This window comes from Anneissia japonica, unplaced genomic scaffold (genome assembly GCF_011630105.1).
Source record: "Anneissia japonica isolate Jap-2015-1 unplaced genomic scaffold, ASM1163010v1 scaffold1889_len2455224_cov183, whole genome shotgun sequence".
In the NCBI taxonomy this organism is placed as follows: Eukaryota; Metazoa; Echinodermata; class Crinoidea; order Comatulida; family Comatulidae; genus Anneissia; species Anneissia japonica.
Window position 1 is genome coordinate 194,498 of NW_022752980.1, and position 19,884 is coordinate 214,381.

Below are 19,884 nucleotides of genomic sequence, written 5' to 3' on the forward strand. Positions count from 1 at the left end.
ATTAATTAAATAAAAGCATCTGACAAACGATATAGAAAAATAAATTCAATTGAAATTGTATTTAGCATTCGTCTATGGTTCGAACGAGAAATTACAAAAGCAATAAAGCAATTCTTAAAAAGTTAATTAGGTAAAGCAATAATAAATAAATACAAATCCAAGATGAGTTTGTAGTTAATCATTAACATTTGGAACTAGGTTGTGAATGCCGGTTCGACTTTATGCGAGAGCGATGTGGAAAGTAGATGATTTTTAGTTTGTATTATTAAATAATTTTACATAGGAATTCTTCTGATATATAATAGGAATTTGGAAACAACTCACCGCCTAATATTGCCGGTAGAGGAACGTGTAGATGCTTTTTCCTACCAAAGTTACGGGTTGTTGCATTTTGGTTGTTTAGTGTTCATGCTTTTACAACCAATGTCAATTATTTTGGTCTTTTGTATTTATTTTAGTACAAAACCAATGTAATTTCGAAGATCCCTACATTTGTTACTTTGTACAAGATGAATATGATGATTTTGATTGGATAAGAAGAGCTGGATCAACACCCTCATTTCGTACGGGTCCTGAGTATGACCACACATACGGAACATCACAAGGTAATAAAACAGCTGACAAAAATTACTTATAATCTAAATGGAATTGTAAAATTAATATTAAAAATATTGCAAAAACTGCTAACAAAATAAAAAATTTTGCATAATTTCAAATATATGTAAAAACAATTTCTCAGAAATAGTAAATTTATTTCATTATTTGCTTACAGGTTTCTATATGTACATCGAAACGTCACCTCAAAATCTCAACGACATCGCTCGCCTTTGGACAACGTCATATCCTGCAACGAACGGCACATGCGTCGAGTGGTTCTATCACATGTACGGGGCCACAGTTAACACATTAAGTGTGTACATAGTAAATACAGCAGGTACTGTTGGAAAGCCTGTGTGGACAATAAGAAACGACCAAGGAAATGTTTGGCGTCTTGGAAAAATCTTTGTTGAAACAAACAGTGCCTATCAGATAGTGTTTGAAGGAATTGTAGGAAGTAGTTACACAAGTGACATTGCTTTAGATGATGTCAAGATCACCGATGGAATATGTTTGAGAAACGGTAAAATACACCTTCATCATAAAATCACTAAAATACAAATGTTAATATTCTTTTTGCCACAGGGCATTTTGTCTTGGCCTTTTCAGTCATACACCCATCGCCATTCGGACTTTTACCATACGGAATTTTAACACCTAGGCATGTTGTGGTACCGTCTTTTTTACCACATCACCCCTTACAATCGGAGGTCCTACGCCACCCATCCAATGTCCGCTGCCACCCATCATGTTGGCACCTAGCCGGTTTCGTCTATAGACCCGTTACCATCCAGTTAAGGCCAACTCAGACAGCGTCGTACGACGCAGCAGACGCGATGTGCGTAGGGGGCAGTCGCGTCGTAGAATATTAAACATGTTTAATATTTCTCACGTCGGGCAAAATCAGAAATGGAACGTGAAATTTAGATTTGGTTTGTAGTCAGATTTGCGAGAAAAACTTCAGTTACCCGTATTTCTCGACTGAAACGTCAATGGGAGCTGTAATTTGTATAAGTCAAAGTATTTGTATAAGTCAATCGTCACGTCATCACTGCAACCAATGTTATTTGCATATTCCCCACCGTTCACTAATTTTTCAATTAGTGGACGTTTGACTTGATTTTTTTTAGGTTCGTGTGCAAAAAAATATTCCTAATTCTTTCGTCACCGCGAAGATATCCGCGCTCCGCGATAAAGATTGAATTGTAATTGAAAACTACTTTCGTAAAACAAAGTTAATTAGAACCTGGCTTGTAGGCTTACGGCCATGCAGCAGGCCGCCGGGGCCTCCTCTACTAGCCTAGGCCGTATAGCCTAGCGTAGTTATCAAATCATCCCAAGATTTTTACCTGTCTGCACCGACCAAAAAGTAAGTGACAGTGACTGTATTCTCTCTCGAATGGTTTGAAAAATGTTTATTTCTTTGACGAATGTGAACAATTGTAAAACAAGTTCTTCTAACAGAATACAAATTACAAAAAAAAAAAAAAAAAAAAAAAGTTATTCATCGTATTCGAAAAAAAATAGTTATTCATCGTATTCGTACAGTACTGCTGATGTGTAGTTAACACATAGGCCTAATTGCAGGAGCACAAATCAGCATAGGCACAAAATATAAATACGCACACAGTAATATATACTAATCGTATTACTATAGCAACATATGGTACAACACAGTTGGTTATAAAAACTAACATTAAAAGACAGCGATTGACTAATAAAGCAATTAGTAGAGCATGCATCGTACACTAGCGGAAAATTATTATACTTAGGTCAGATTTAATGCATTCAAAAATTTTTTCAACCATTAAATATAACCTTCGTATATAATTTTCCTATAGTGTGTACTATGCGGAGTTCTACGAATTGCTTATTATGGAATATTATGGAGTTATTAACATTTTTGTTATAATAGAAACTTTTCATTTTTTGGTGACGTCACACCCAAAATATAGTTAACATGCATACGTCATAAGATTACGTCACCTTTTCCTGGTAAAGCAAACTTTCCCGCCGTACTTTTTTTCATGGATAAATACCACTTCTTTGCACATGGATGCCTTGCCTAGCTAGGTCTACAAGAGCGGCATTGTTAGCATTGCATAATGCTTAAACAAGCTACATCTGCAACTGAATTATTCTTAGTTAATTTGTTTTTCTTATTTTAATTTTTTTTTTCTCTCGAAAGTGTACTTCCTATCACATATAATTGCGCTGTCTACCTATAGGCCTAGTCTTACTAATAAATAGCCTCACCGTCCCCCGCTACACAGTACATCAGTCAGCTAGGCAACAGAACATGATGTGCCATTCTTCCAAGGTTTTCATGTAACATTTGCATATTTTTGGCTAAACAACTTATGCTTACCCCCCGCCCACGCTACAGTACAGACATGCTAGGCAACAGAACGTGATCCTGCACTTTCCTTCCCAGGTGTTCATGTAACATTTGTATATTGTTAGCTAAACAGCTGCGTGAAAATGAGTTTTCACAAAGCACGAAACGCATTCTAAGACATTTTACATCCCCATTCCGCTAGCTTATTCAGCCGATGTATAGGCCAACGTAGGTCTCCTGGCTGCTACTAGGTTGTATTTATTTTTATGTAGAAGATAAAAAAAAAAACTTTCGCGTCACGTCTAGGCAATCACCGATTCGAACGCAACACTAACGATTTTCACTAAATTACTTTGTCATCAAGGAATACAGTGACTGGTTCAACATTTTTTGTATGTTATATTTTTCTTTCCTTTTTTTGTAACACAATTATTAATGTTTATGGCTCTAAATACATAAGTGAATTATACCAATACACATGTAAATAATAGGAAATCGAACCAGTAGATTCAATATCACTAAATTACTTTATTGTCACGAAAGAAAACAGGGACTGGTTCAAAAATGTTTGTATGTTATATTTTCCTCTTTTTTGTATTGAACATAATTATTTATTTTTGTGGCTGCAAATATGTATATGTAAATGAATACCAAGGCAGTTTGGCTTTTTTTCTGTAATTAAAAGTACATTTATGACACCTTCACTGAAAATACCAGGATGGTGTCCGGTAATTGTAATGAAAAGAACTAAAGAGAAAATTTGTCTCAGTGCTCTTTGTTTCCTGTTTTTCTTCTGTTAATGTGAAAATTAGTTGGTACAAAACAACACCCAAAAGGAGGCAAATTTACTATTTCTGATGACAATTTGGAGATTTGTACCATACCAGGATCATGTCATTTTGCCAGTAACTAAAATAATTTGCTCTTTTTGTTGTTGCTGATGGGTGTATATTAGAGCAATTAAATAAGGTGTGTATATGTAAAGAATGCTGTAGCTTCCGCAGGGCTTGGCCCCTGGACCCCACCAGGGGCCCTAGGCGCCCCCTGTCTCCCAGCCTGGTGTGCTTGCTTCGCTCGTAAGTGCCCTTTTATCTAAAAAAGAACCCCCCTCTTTAATTTCTGGCTACGGACTTGAGGATGGGCACTGTCGAAATTGAGAAAAGAATGGCTGTCAGTAGGTTTAGTGTAAAGGGAGGTTGAGATGCGGTGGTTAGAAAGAGAAACTAAAACATCTAAAAAGGGGAGAGAAGATTGGGACTGCTCCATAGTGAATTTAACGTGTGGGTGAAAGTTGTTAGCGTGACTCTTGAAGCGCTCAAGGTTTTGAACTCCGTGTTGCTAAATCATAAAAATATCATCGATGTATCTACAATAGAATAGGGGTGTAAGGGGGAACGAGGAAAGAAGATCGGTTTCAAGAACAGACATGAAAATGTTGGCGTAATTAGGTGCCATTAGGTGCCAATTCACTATGGAGCAGTCTCGCCAATCGACAACCTCCGAATCTTAAATCTCTTTTTTGAATTCGTCACGCATAACCTCCCTACCACTGTCACCTGGCAATATTAAGTGCAATAAATCCCGATGCCTCAATTGCAAATGCCTTAATACTAATCCTCTCATCAAACTCCCCCATTCTAACCTCCTTATACGCCCCTCCCCCCACCCATTTACCTGCGATGCATCCAACGTGATTTATCTCATCACTTGTGACATTTGCGACAAAGGATCGTACATTGGTGAGACTGGCACCAAATTCAGACTCAGATTCAACAACCACAAACAATCCATCCGCAATCATTGTAAGAGTTTCCCTGTAGCCGACCACTTCAACTCCCCCGGCCATTCTATAAACTCTCATTGCCAGTAATTTCCCATCCCTTAATAAAAGACGCATATCTGAACTCAGACACATAACCAAACACAAAACCCACATATTCGGACTTAACAAGGACCTCGATATGATCAGTGACTATAATTTTCCTTATTCTTAATCCTTTTTAGTAATTATTATGACCATTATCATTATTATTATTATTATTATTATTATTATTATTATTATTATTATTATTATTATTATTATTATTATTTATTATTATTATTATTATTATTATTATTATTATTATTTTCATTATCATTATATTGCCTATATTATTTTTTTATTTTAACGTATAGACCCATTGACTTATATATTTTCTATCACATCTGTATTTTTTTGATTGCCTATTATTGTTTAGTATGCCTTTTTATTCAGTCATTATATAGGCCTATATATATATATATATATATATATACATACATATATATATATATATATATTATATATATTTCTGTATTTCTCTTTATCAAATAAGAGTTTTGTATTTCCGCCTTTCTGGCTCTTTGTTATTTAATTTGGCGGCTTGTTAGCATGTTTTTGCTTATTTGCTATTTATCATGTTGAAGGGGGTTTAATCTGAGCGGTTCCTTTATTCTATGTCAGTGTTTATTTCCATCATTGTTATTACCGACTGAGATCGGTATTCCCACACTGATATTAGCCTCATTATTATTACAGTTCCCAATTAAATTACCTGTTAATTATTTCTATTGTTACTCCGCCCCTTAGTTTTTTTTGTCTAATCACCATATTTATTGTATTCTATTAAAATGTCGACCAATCATATTATACTTTACTTTTTATCATAATTATTGTAATAGCCAACTTATATTTTGTTTCTCACACATGCTGAAGAAGACCCGAGGACGGGTTGAAATATTCATGTTTTGAAGACTATTATAGTACAAAGGTCTACTTTTACAAACAGGTATATAAATATATTGTCATTCATTTGTCACAAATAAGCAAATAAGAATGAAAACAATAAGAGGCGAGTTGGTTGGCCGAGCGGTTAAGTCAGGGGCGCCGTAACCTTTAGCTGTAGTATCGGCGCTGGTTCAACCGGCTCACTTACCGGGGTCCGATGGAGAGGGGTGAAATATCCCCGATGTATTATGTTGATTTTATATATACTTAGTAGTTCAAGGAACTAAAAAATAATATCACTATAAATACATTTAATGGCACAATAATTATAATTATATTTGTCAACTGATTGGTCAACACATGGGTGGATGCGCAAGGTAATTGCTATTCTGAGAGAACACCTCTCGGTGGACCTTAATTATAAATACTGGTGCAGGCCTACTGGTCCTGCATACTAAAGGATAGTGAGTCGCTATTAGTGAGTCGCTAAAATGTCAGGAGACGGGAATCGAATTGCTTATATGGATGTTCGCCAATTACTCTTCCTTTTCCAATAAATGTGGTATATCACGCTCTGTAAAATTACGGAAAAGGGGTAGGGCACTTGGACATGCAGTACTTTCCTCAAGATATTTGCACAAATTATTGATCCTATAGTGACAGAAGTGATGTGCTATCGCTACTGCAGAGGTATACAGATGTAAAGGACATAAAACGCTTCTTCAGAGGTCCCCCAATGAATAAAAATTTAAGTAGAATATTTTACAAATTATTGGTTTCAGAAATCCATTATACTGTTTAGCTCTCAAAACTCTATTGTTGTACCTTTTGTGCACAAACCCCCAATGCTGTACCCTCAAATTTCTAAAGGTTCACTTTTTAAAACCCATTTTCACTATTGTTATTGCCAAATGCTGTAGTATGCATTTTATTTGCCATCTCTTCTAACTGTTAATATTTAATAACTGCACGTTGTACGAATTTGTTATTTTGCGATTTTTTTCATATTAACAATGTTACTTCTAGGCATACAGATGTACAGGTGTCAGGACATGAAACGTTACTTCTTCATGTCCCCAAGAACCCCACAATTAATGCAAATTTAAATAGCATAATTATTAAATTATGGGTTTCAGAAATCCTCTATAGGCTTTGCCCCAAAACTACCACCAAGGGCACTGCCATTTATCCATCAGGGGCCATAGGTGGCATGCAGACTAAAGACCATGTTGCTAGCAAAACGCATCCCCACCCCCGTTGAAACTGTCACACGAAGAAATCCTTATAGGCCTTTATAGATTATGGGTGAGCCCAGTAACGTTCAAAATCGGGCGATCATTATCTATAGCTTTATGAAAGCGTCTAACTACTATAGAAAAACGAAGCCCAAACCTCTATTTTTACCAAAAAAATGAACTGTATTTAGCCCAGGTGAAATTTTTGATTGATTGAAACATTTTTTTTTAAACCGTCTGTCATATTCTGACACTATTACTAATCAGTGAGATATAATATATAACATGTACATAGCATATCAGGATATAGTTTAAATCTCAACAAAACTCTATATTCTCATACCAAAAAATAAGTTTTTTAACAAAAAAAATTGCCAAAATTTGAATTTTTTAAAAACCTTTTCGTAAGATTCTGAATCTGATATGTTATTGACTAGTAAAGTAATATATTGGTTAAAATGACTTTTTTACATACCAAGAACTGCAATTATAGTTTTATATGTAGAGAAATCTCAATTTGTTACCAATGCCTTCATAAGATTCTGATTGGCCATCAAGTATAATACTGTATTGGTTAAAATGTATTTTCAACTTCAATTTTTGATGATAAAAAATTGCAATAAAGCTTCTCGTATCTCGTATCACAGAGCATATCAGTATAAATGTCAAAAAATCTATTTTGTTACCAAAAATCGTCGTTTAAACTCAAACATAGGAACAATTGGGATTCTTTAAGACTGTTATGTCAGATTCTGACACATTATTGATCAGTGAGGTATGATATCGGTTAAAATATATTTTTACATGAGCATATTAGTTTTAATTTAAATGTCAACAAATCAATATTTTTAGCCTAAAAATACCAAAACTGGGGGGGGGGGTTAAACCCTTATGTCTGGATTCTGGCATGTTATCGACCAGTTAGGTATACTTTCGATTAGAATATATTTTTACATGCAAAGCATATCAGGTATAGTTTAAATGTCAACAAAAAACTAGATTTTGTTCGTGGGTAACCCACGAAAAGCTGCTCTCGATCGACTCTCGATGCAGCTCGCTCTCGATCCATGTGAACAGCCGCTTACAAGTGGGTCGCTATTAAGCTGTGACCTCTTTTGTGTGTGGAAGCCAATCAGATACAAGCATCTTTCCGGGGTCAAAGTAATTAGCTTGTTTGCGCGAATATAAGAACGTTATGCAGTGTGAGAGAATATAGGTCGTAGATTGCCATATTAGATAATTCAATTATTTATCTATTTATATCCGCTTGTTTACAAATGAGCACTCTGCTGGTAATATTTGCGACACGTTCCATAGTTCATTTTCGATATATATATATAAGTAGCGGGTGTTTACCCCTACTTGATAGTAAGCGAACAGTCACTTAATAATTCATCGTGGGGGCTCGGATTCCAGTTACGCGCTGCTCAGTCAGTAGGCTTATGCAACCAGAAATGAAAACTACAAAATCCTTTCTATGTTAACACAACTATAGTATTTATTAGATAAAGGGGGATTACAATGGGGGGGGGGGGTTTAAACGGGAACTTAAACTAACCTAACAACTACTCACGTGAGAACAACTTGAAGATAAAACACGATAGGCAGTCCATTCAACAACTGTCCAATAATATTAATAGTGTTCGATGGTATGCAAAACATAACGAAGGAAAAGCGATCTCCATTTAGAGTCAGTTCGATCAGAGCTGAACGGTGTAGACTTTGCCCCATCTAAGTTAGTGTAGAATTATGTTGGTACAGTACTCTGATGGAAAATGGCCAGAGCCACGGCCGTCGGGCTGAGGTACCGCTCTCCTCTCGCTGGACTGGATTTCTTTTTCCACTCCTCTCAACTGCTGCTCTCTATCAAATTGTTCAGTGTTTTAAAGAAGGATATGACTCCTCCTTGTTCGTGTCTTAACGTATTTCATTGGTTTATTATTTTTATTAATCATGAGAAATTTAATTCTTATTGGTTCCTAGTATTGGTTAACACCCCAAAGTCACTTTCCATTCCCTATCTTGGTTCCGGTCATCAATCAAGTTTAGGTGGACAGGACACTTCCCTTACAGGACCACAGGAATGTACAACGCTCTGACTAAATCCAGGGGGAACAATCTACCAAGAATAGTAGTACTGTTGACTATAGAAAATGGAATGCAGCTCAGGTTAATGACCTATCCTGCAACTGTATTACTTATTAATCTAAAGGGAAATTTAAAAGAATAGCAAAATAAATTAATCAAATAATAAAATTCAAAGGCTTAATATACACAAAAAATACACACTACTACATCTATATATATTTTGATCCTATTCGAGCACTGTTATTACCTAATAATAATTTAATAATTTATTGGGAAACTACACTTTAGAAACAGTGGCACAATTCACATGATAAATATGCGTCCAAAAAAATAATACTTCAAACAGAATACAATACACTAAAGAAAACAAAGAATAAATTGAGTAACCGTCACTCAAGCATTTGACAAGCACCTCACCCCCATCAAATACCCACCCTCATCAAAGTAGGCCTATTATATGCAATGATGCCTCAATAGTCATGTCAATCCCCTGAGTGACCATTATTCAATTAAAAGTAAATAAAATATATAATACGAAGTAAACAAAACTTAAAACTAAAAATGCTAAAATTCTAATTATTTCTTTATATTGTGTTTACGGTGCTACGCAGCCAACCTGACATTCGAAAATAGTATTTCGTTAAGTTATAATTATTTTTTTCTCTTTGAAGAAACGTGCAATATCGAATGCTTCAACGGCGGAGTCTGTGTCATCTCGGATTACGGTATCGAGAACTGTCAGTGTTTGTCTGGTTTTTTTGGACCAACATGCAATATAAGTAAGTTTTTACCGTCATAAATATGGATTACATATTGAGCTTTATATAATAGTAAGACTAGAGTGCAAATATATTTAAAAACTATGTACAACCTAAGTTCCATCAGAAAATATTGGACAGTAGGCCTATATATGAATTAGTTAAACATCAATATAGTATTTAATAATGATATCAAGTTTAATATACGATAGAGACAACATTCTGAAAGCATATATGTTATTCAATTATTTTAACTTTACGCAGATGATTTTGCATTATTAAGGACATGGTTTATTTACTTTAACACATGTCAAAAACTTTGGCCAGCTAACGTTAAAAAATAATATTTTAATATACATTATTGTATTCAGAGACGAGTGTATTTAAATTATCTTAACTTGAAGCATTTGAAAAATTAGATATTAAACGAGTTTACTTGGAAGGTGAAGTTTGATGACAAATCTTCCAGATCAGCAGCGGCACGGGTTTATCATGAGAAGGCGCACTAGTCACGGTGAAGCAGATTTCATATCAATTTCAATTTAATTCAATTTCAATTCAATTAACATTTTATCAGTTAATTAATCAAAATAGGCCTAGATAAATTGATAAATAAAGTGGACAACATCAAAATTAATTAATTAGGACCAAAAATAGAAGCAAAGCTTGTCTCAATTTGACCCCGAAAAGACAAAAAGTAAATAATAATAATAATAATAATAATAATAATAATAATAATAATAATAATAATAAATGCATGAATCCATCGCATAAGTGCATGATTCCATCGCATAAAACCAAATTAAGGGTGGGTGCAAAAGGACAGGGAGGGCATGTTCACCCCTAAACAAAAGTGCTGCTGCTTAACTGGTAGAATTTTCATCAAATTTAACTCTACATGTAAGGCTTGTTTAGTTGGTAATTCAACCTTATCAGCAGCGCAGCAACTTCTGCGTTACTATTGAAATTTTGAGCAAAAGTGAACACAAGATATAAAAGATCTCGTGAAACAAAATTCAGCAACCCCGTAAAATATAAATCAATAAGAAATACTGTTGTACATTACATTTCATATCTTAAAGAAACATTCCACAACATTTGTGAAGAGGGAAGGTGTAGTGATATATAATGATACCTTGAGCGCTCCCTACATAATAGAATAGCATAGTAACGGCACACATATAACATGGAGTGCAGACAGTAATAAATAAAGCTGTTAAATGTTCATTGATGTGTCAAGATCACTTATTCATTGTGTACTAATACTATTATACGGATCAACGCAGCATCAATATACCCAAGGCAAGAGTGTCCATTATTAAAAATACGCGGACTACTTGAGAGTCTAAATAAACTTAAGGAACAGCTGCAATAATTGTCACTGAGAAATACGCATCCCGACGGTCGATGAACGTCATGAAATAAGAAGGTTGAATTAATTAACTTAATTGCTAACTCTAATGTATTCAACCTAAAGTGCCGGTGGTAATTGAACCATTATATTGAAAGGTTAAAACATTATCCGGTATACTTGCCCGGTTCCAGTTTTCAATCAACAAATAAAAATAGGGGAAATAAATTCAGGTTCTGCGGCCCGCAAAGCGCGCAATATTGTGTTTGATCTTAAGGTATACTAGCTCATAGTCAATGGTCTGCTGCTCACAGCGAGTGAAAACTTTGCCTCGGGATGGCGATTAAAAGGTACAGAATCAAACTCAATTGTACAATTACGAACACATGAAAATTAAAGGATACGAAGTAATTTCTTTTTATCGATATAACAACCCAATTGACTCGATACACAAAAGGATTTTGACCATGATCAATTAAACTGTTAATCCTACTCATATAACTGACCTCTTCTAATCTCGGCTTTTCTTTCCTTTCGTGGCTAATTTGGCTAACCTAGAGTTGTACGGTAAGAATGGCCCCGGAAAAAATGGCCCCGGAAAAAATGGCCCCGGAAAATATGGCCCCGGCAAAAATGGCCCCGGTAAAAATGGCCCCATATAACAGGTAGGTAAAAATGGCCCCAATAATCAAATTCTGTATTAAATATATGCATTTTTTTATCTTAAATAATTTAGTTTTTAAAAGGAATCTAACATCAAAGAAATTGCCATTTACATTTTACTTTTTGCAAGAATTAATATTCAATGATAAAATATTCAAAGATAAATAAAAAGACATGAATTACGCTTTTTATTTTTTTTCCCATTTACATGTTAAAAAATAGCAACAACATAATCAATACATCAACATAAATCATGCATTTATTAATACTAAAATAATTTACTTGTGGCCGATTTCACGGAAGCGGAATCACAATTTTCCAGAAATTCAATCTGTGTATTGGTAAACCCCACAAACAGTGGGTTAGTATGAACATCAAATTATTATTATTTTTTAAGAAAAAGAGAGTTCTACAATCATTTTGTTTAGATGGGGTTTGCAGTGTGTTTTGAGGTTTGTGGTGTATTTGCAAGCATTTTTTCATTAAAAAAATCTAAATTTTAACCAAAAAATAGTTATGAATGTATTTAATTTTCTTATTGATATACCAAGTCAATCAATCACAATTGAATTGTTTGATTTTGTACAGTGTGTTTTGGGAGGTTTGTGGGATTTAGCAATACTACTTAATCCTACCATAATCACCCTACCCTCACAATCACACGCCATTTTTAGCTTAATTACCATACATAACTATATATAATTCTAAGCCAGTAGTAGGCACTTGGATTTAGATAGTGATGAGTGAAAACCAAGTATGCAACTAAATTAGTTGCTTAAATAAATGTATTCCTAATTATTCAGTTTACTAAAAGCAATACTTCTTTGAATAAACTCTAAGCAGACAATTTATTGCTAAGTTTGCGAGAAAGTAAGCCTCTCCCTTTCCCATACATGAACTTGTGATTCAAACACACAATTGATCCACATGCTTTAACTACTGTTTAATTGCATTGTTTGAAACATGTAAAGTTAATTCATTTGACATTTAACAAAAGCGAAGTTTGTGGTTATCTATGAGTTGCATATTTTGGTAGTTGAAGTACTGTATACTCTATGTCATTCCTCTACTTTGTTAGTGAAATAACGTTTTTAAAACTTTTATTTCTACTATCAAAAAATGTTATTCAATGGCCATTGTTTTTCGATTTTCTCTCTGAACATTATTTGCATCTGCTGTAATTGTTAAAAAACAAATGCTTTTAAAGAAATTTAAAAAAATCACATATTGATCTCAGTTCAAAGGAAAAAATAAAACTTATTTCTAAATTTACAATGTTCACGTATAAACCTCTTAATTTCACAAAAGAGTGGGTTCTTTTCCAAACAAATACATCCTGCCTAATATTGTGTGTTTAGATTAGATCTTTTGCTTTAACTTTGGAAACTGAGATCATTTTAGATACTATTTCTGTATAAATTAATTTTTTTTTTTCATATTACTGTAAACCTAATGGGTTTTGATAAATTTATTCTGCACGACGGAATTGCCAATAAAAAAAAAGAAAATTAATTAAAAAGACCATAGATTAAAAATAAGTAAGGCGTAACATATTTTTAATCTATGTTAAAGCAAAACTATTTTGACATAATGAAATTTAGTAAATCAAATTATTATTTGTGGCTTTTATTTATTAAATCAATTAAGAACGTAATCTCAAAACAAAATTTAATGACAAGAAAGATCGACGTTTCGGGTCCATCATGGAACCATTCTCAAGATCAAGTAAATTGAAAAAACTGAAAACAAAAATACCAAGCAGTGACAGGAAGTAAGTAATTAATTTACATATCAATAGGGCCTACTGTGGGGAGCCGCAGTGGAGCTAAGTAATAATTAGCCCTTCTTAGCAGATTAACTAGATAAACAGTTTGGCTTTGACTGAATCAGTTTGTTTGTTAAGTGTAGGTTTCAGTTCTTTGATCCAAAGCATTTATTTAATTAAGCAATCAAACTTGGATTTGTACTTAGATAAAACCTTGAAATAATTAATAGTTTCAGTAGCACTAATATAATGATCTTTTAAATGTTGTCCTGTGTTACCTTTACTGTGCATAATAATTTCTTATTTAAAATAGAATTATTTAATCAATCAGTAACTTGTGTTTTTTTTAATGAAATTAATGATTTTCTTTAAAAAGATGCTAACCAAGGCGAGACTTTTTTATACCTTGTTTGACGAACTCGCTGACTATTGTACATTTTACTGTACTGTATATATGTATTCCTACTAACAAGTTTCTAATACTAATTTAACAGCATCTTTTTTAACGCATGCAATGTTACTATTTTTTAAAAGTTGCTTTGTAAGTTACAGTATTGTAACAATTTATTGCCAATATTATTATTATTATTATTATTATTATTATTATTATTATTATTATTATTATTATTATTATTATTATTATTATTATTATTATTATTATTATTGTCATTTCATAAAACAAATGAATATCAAATAAACAAATTAAGGTTCCCGTAAAATAAGATGGAACTGTAGTTTCTGATTACATAACTAAATATACAGTATTTAAATATTTGAAGATTAAAATAAAAATATATCATTTCTATTACCGAATTTTTCATTTGGGCCATTTTTACCTACCTGTCATATGGGGCCATTTTTACCGGGGCCATATTTTCCGGGGCCATTTTTTCTGGGGCCATTTTTTCCGGGGCCATTCTTACCTACATTCAACCTAGAATGACGACTTCCACCACTACCATAACAACTGACCCGATGGATGGGTGGTATCCTAGACTACGTCCTTAATTCGTGTCACTTTAGATTCTATACTCACACAGTTAGCTGTCAACGAAAGAACGAGTGCATGAGTACGAGTGGTCCTCAACCCACCTGACGACTCCTGGTATGCCCTTTCGAAAACTCGCATAGCGCTCTGTCCTTTCATCCAATGCAGAAACCAACCATCTTAGATTCCGGCTTCAATTGACCCCAGATAGCCCGATTTACTTTGGGCGCTAACAAGCTTTCACAACTCTGCAGCCTTGAATGTTTACCAATACGTTCCGCCAACTTCTTTGGGAGTTTTCCTCTAATGAGGTCCTAAACAATAGCAAGCAGTTTCCAAACGATGGCCTGTCCCGTTGTGCAATGCTAAATTCTGCGGCCAAGTTAAAGAAAGTACTAAATTGGTCTAGATCAGACATTTTGTCCCGTCCATCTGCATACTCGTCGATATTTTGAGCTGATTGAGCGGCTAGAAAATCATCCTCTGTATGATCACTATCTTAATTCCTGACTCCCTCTGGAGCAAGAAGAAATTCTTGAACCTCTCGCATATCATCCTTCATGTCTGCAACCATGGTTGATGATGAGCTCACTAACTCCTGCTTCAACGCTGCGGTCACATTATTTAGGCGTCTTATTCATCTTCTTCATAGTCCTAGTAATATCAAAATAGCCCTCATGTGAAGCGTTAATTCCTGCAATATTATTGTGAAAGTACGAAGACAAACAACTTATTAACGTTATAGACTTGGCATATAATAAATTATTAGTTAATTGCACACAATCTCTGAAGTAGGAAACAAATAGCTTTCTTTCCCTTTCTCAAATACTGCTAATAACACACACTTGAATAAAACCACTTCAATTATAAGGTGGACTGCCTGAAGTAGCCCTAAACCTTGCCCATACATAGCTCAAAATGACTGGTAAATTCTTAAACTAACAATGGGCCCCACAACTAAGAATTATCACCATAAGTGAACTATAAATATGAATCGATAACCAACATATTTACCAAAATTGTGAAAACCTGCTTATCAATAAAATCAATTATAGGAACAATGAACATAACGATTACTGCACTTCATGAGTTCTAGTAGCCTTGTGATTCAAGGCGACTAGTGGACCCTTTCATGGTAAACCTGAAGATGGTTTGCTCCTGATATGGTAGAATGGGATAAAAAGAAAGAACCTACATTTGAAATTGTAAATCTAGGTTATTCAGAAATATGTTTTGGTTCGAATGAAAGATTGCAAAAAGTAAACAATAATGTTACGAAAATACTGTATTTAGTGGTAAAATCAAAGATGCTTTTGTAGTTTACGATTAACTTCGTCATTGTGGAGGTTGGTTTGACTTCATGCAATTGAGATTTTGAGTGTAAATGGTTTTGTTTTATTATTATTGAAAATGTTTATACACAATTATGTAGATATATGAGGGGAACTCAATGTCAAAGACTTTATTTAGAGAAAAGTGTAGCATATGTTTTTCTATCAAAGTTAGGGATTATTGTACTTTGGTTTTACGTTAATTCGACAAATTTGATTCCATTCGGTTAATTATTGTGGTTTTTTTTAGCGCAAACACAATGTGATTTTGAAGATCAATACATCTGTTACTTCGTACAAGATAAAACCGATGATTTTGATTGGATAAGAACATCTGGATCAACACCTTCATCTCGTACTGGCCCTAAGTATGACCACACATACGGAACATCACAAGGTAATAAAAAGCTGATATGAAATTATATTTATTAAAATAATGTAAATTGAAAATGTTGCTCGAACTACAAACAAAATAAAAACGAAAGCGCAATTGCAAATATTTGTAAAGTATATCTCTCTAAAATCATAGCATTTATTTTACCATTTACTTACAGGTTTCTATATGTACATCGAAACTTCAAATCCGAGAAACTATAATGAAACTGCACGAATTTGGACACCGTCATATCCTGCAACGAACGGCACATGCGTCGAGTGGTTCTACCACATGTACGGGACCACAGTGAACATATTGAATGTGTATATAGTCAATACAGCAGGTACTGTTGGTATACCTGCGTGGACAGAAAGTAACGACCAGGGCAACATCTGGCGACTTGGACAAATCCCAGTTGAAACAAACAGTACCTACAAGATTGTGTTTGAAGGAATTGTAGGAAGTAGTCATACAGGTGATATTGCTTTAGATGACGTCAGGTTCACCGATGGAGCATGTTTGAGAGACGGTAAAATACATGTTAATCTTAAATTCGTTACAATCAAACGGTTATTATTTCTTTTGCCTTCCGACATGTTGTCCCGACCTTTTGACACAAACAACCTCCGCCACCCGACCTTTTATCACACGGCCTTTTTGACACCTGGACCTGTTGCGAAACCGGCGTTTTACCACCTTACCCCTGACCATCCGAGGTCTGATACCAATCGTATTTTTCTGCCAAGACCTAGCCCTTTCAGTCCATAGATAGATCTGTTACCACCGATTTTTTTTTTTTGCACCCGAGCACATAGTAAGAATATATAGCTTTATACGATACGATACGATATACTTTTTATTATCAAAAATATACTTTCGTTACATTAATTTATGTATGTTTTGCATTGCATACTCGGGTGAAAAAAATGATATATTATATTAAGAAATAACATCTAAAAGTACAAATCGATACAATACAGCAAGTACAATTTTTATTTATTTATTTCAAGTATTTCAAGTATTTTTTATCCATCGCGGTAGAAAAACTGAATTACACTGATGCAATATAATGCAATAAAATTCTAACGAACAGTCAAACAGCCAGAAAAAACACAATAAAATGCAACCCACAGTTTCAAAATACAGAATAACATAGAAGTTTACATCAAGAAAAACAATACAAATAACAACGAACAATCAGCAGCTAGAAAAATTACAATAAAATGCGCACAAAATATAAAAATACCCAAAAAACAACCATAATAGAAACAACCCAAGAGCATGAATAAAAATTGAATATTGCACAAGACAAAAGACAGGCAGATTATAAAAAAAGAAAAAAGCACCCCTTTTTTCCACTCTTTCTTTTTTAAATGCCAAAAACATTAATATTTAAATTATCAACTGTAGTTTTATATAAGTCTAGTAAGGTACATTAGTGGGCTGTTCCGAAAGCGTTTCGTTCAGGACTTTTCTTCCACAAATGGTTTACTGTGTCGCAATGACTTAGAGTAATAACCATTGTTCTCTTAGAACCAATGAGAGAAACGATTTGATTTTCGACATGACTTGGCAAAGTTTAGGTACAGATTTCCCTTCTGTCACTAAGTCGATTAAGCTGACATTTTTCGATTGCGTCATCATAATGTACATACTCTTTACCCATAATAATTGTACAGGCCCGTTTCTGTATTGATTCAATGGTATTATGTTGCCGAGCAGTTAGACCAGAGTGCCAACTTGGGGTTGCATATTCGGTAATTGGCCGAACATAGGAAGTAAAAAAATTAAGTCCTCAGTTGGCAGACCAAATTTTCAAAGACTAAGCATATGCAACCTTCTGCTACCTTTAGTATAAACATTTTCAACTTGATCATCCCATTTAAGGTTGCTGTTTATGAAGATCCAAAGGATTTAACATCATCTACACTCTCTCAATCAATGCCACCAATATTAATTTTGAGTCAAGTCTGGTCTATTTCGCATGAAACAAATGCCCATTATTTGACAATTTAAATGATTAAGCTTTAATTTATTTTGACATGACCATTTAACTAGATCATCAACGTCATCTTGCAGGTGAGTTGTGTTTTTAGTATTAACTTTAAAGACTTCACCAAGACAAATGTCATCTAATTTTTTCACATAGAGTCACTGGCAGCATCATTAACATGAATCTTAAAAACCTCTATTTCAAGTTTTGTCTCTTAAGGGACATTACAAGTCAATGGTCCCAGTAAGAAAGGGATGAGTGATATCTAACTCTCTGACGTCGTCCAGTCAAAAGCTTGCAACTTAACAATTTCAGCTAACACCAAGACCAATCATTGTTGTAATAATAACAGTATATATTTTATACTATCAAAAGCTTTGGAATAATCAGTTAGAACCAGCTGGCCAGCTGAGTAAGGTTTATCTGTACCCTTAATAAATAGTGTAAGAGATCAATAATATAATGCATGGTTGACAGACCCTAAATGCAACTATACTGTGAGATGTCAAGCTTTCTACCAATTTCACCAATAAGAAGTTTACAAATAATAACCTCAGAATGTTTTTGCAAATTGAGATGTAAGTGACACTGGCCGAAGCTTAATGGGATATTTTTTAGGAATAGGACACACGTGGCATCCTTTCAATGTTGCGGAACACAGCCTCCTTAGTTTAAGGAGTAGGTTTTTTAGTTTCATAAAATAACTTCAACTTTCTTTTTTCTCAAAAGTCCAAATCAAAGAGCTCAATCACCTAGCGCATAGAGGCTTTTTCGCATGATGCGCTCTACAAGTCCAACTATTATTATTATTAGCCCTCCCTAAGAGAGGTGTTAATAAGGTTAACTAATGGTTCTGTAAGTTCACAGGCAAACAGTTTAATAATTTTATTTGGCACATTATCTGGGCCGGCAGCTTTCAGAACTTTAGCTCCTTTAAGTTCTTTGTAAACTTGCCATTCAATTGCTCCTTGGTTTGACATACTTTTGAGAATACTGAGTTTATGTATTGTGCAATTGAACTATGGTCCGTTGGGTCAGGAATACTATTAGTAGGAGCCAATTTAAGACGATTCACTATCACTTGAATGCCATTGAGCAGGGTCATAAGATTTTAGATTCTTAATGCTAATTCTTAACAATTTCCAATTTTAAAAATGAGTTGTCTAATACAAATTGGTCTGATCTTTATAATAATGATGATCCAAACTCTTCTTTTAACTTATTTAATTTTACATTTAAGTTGATATATAATAGGCATTTTAAAAAACAAAAATGTAGACGGAATTTACGCAAAGAAAAAAAAAACCTTGGATTTCAAATTCACTAATTAAGTCTATTGATACCAGAAATACTTTGTACAAAAAATATTTAAGAACTAATAGAAATTCAGATAAAATTAAATACATCAGCTATAGAAATAAACTAACTAATTTGCTTAAATATGCTAAGAAAAAGTATTACAAAAAAAAAACGAAGTAACAATTGGAATTTTTCTTGATTTTTCGAAGGCCTTTGATACCATCAATCACGATATTGTTATTCATAAGCTTGAACATTATGGTATCAGAGGCCTTCCACTACAATTAATTCAAAGCTACTTGTCAAACCGTCAACAACTTACTTTTTTAAAATTCTTACCCACAACGTGCGGTGTA

The 19,884-nt window shown here is 33.9% G+C and overlaps 1 protein-coding gene across 2 annotated transcripts in view; it reads left to right on the forward strand.

Annotated features, from left to right (window-relative positions):
- Positions 1 to 19,884, forward strand: part of LOC117122536 (MAM and LDL-receptor class A domain-containing protein 1-like) — a 114,460-nt gene that overhangs the window by 53,561 nt on the left and 41,015 nt on the right. For both annotated transcript variants that reach the window (XM_033268129.1, XM_033268130.1), the window contains exons 12-16: positions 459 to 605; positions 773 to 1,120; positions 9,676 to 9,783; positions 16,111 to 16,257; positions 16,415 to 16,765. In XM_033268129.1, coding sequence (XP_033124020.1) covers positions 459 to 605; positions 773 to 1,120; positions 9,676 to 9,783; positions 16,111 to 16,257; positions 16,415 to 16,765 — 1,101 coding nt within the window. The remainder of the gene's footprint in view (positions 1 to 458; positions 606 to 772; positions 1,121 to 9,675; positions 9,784 to 16,110; positions 16,258 to 16,414; positions 16,766 to 19,884) is intronic.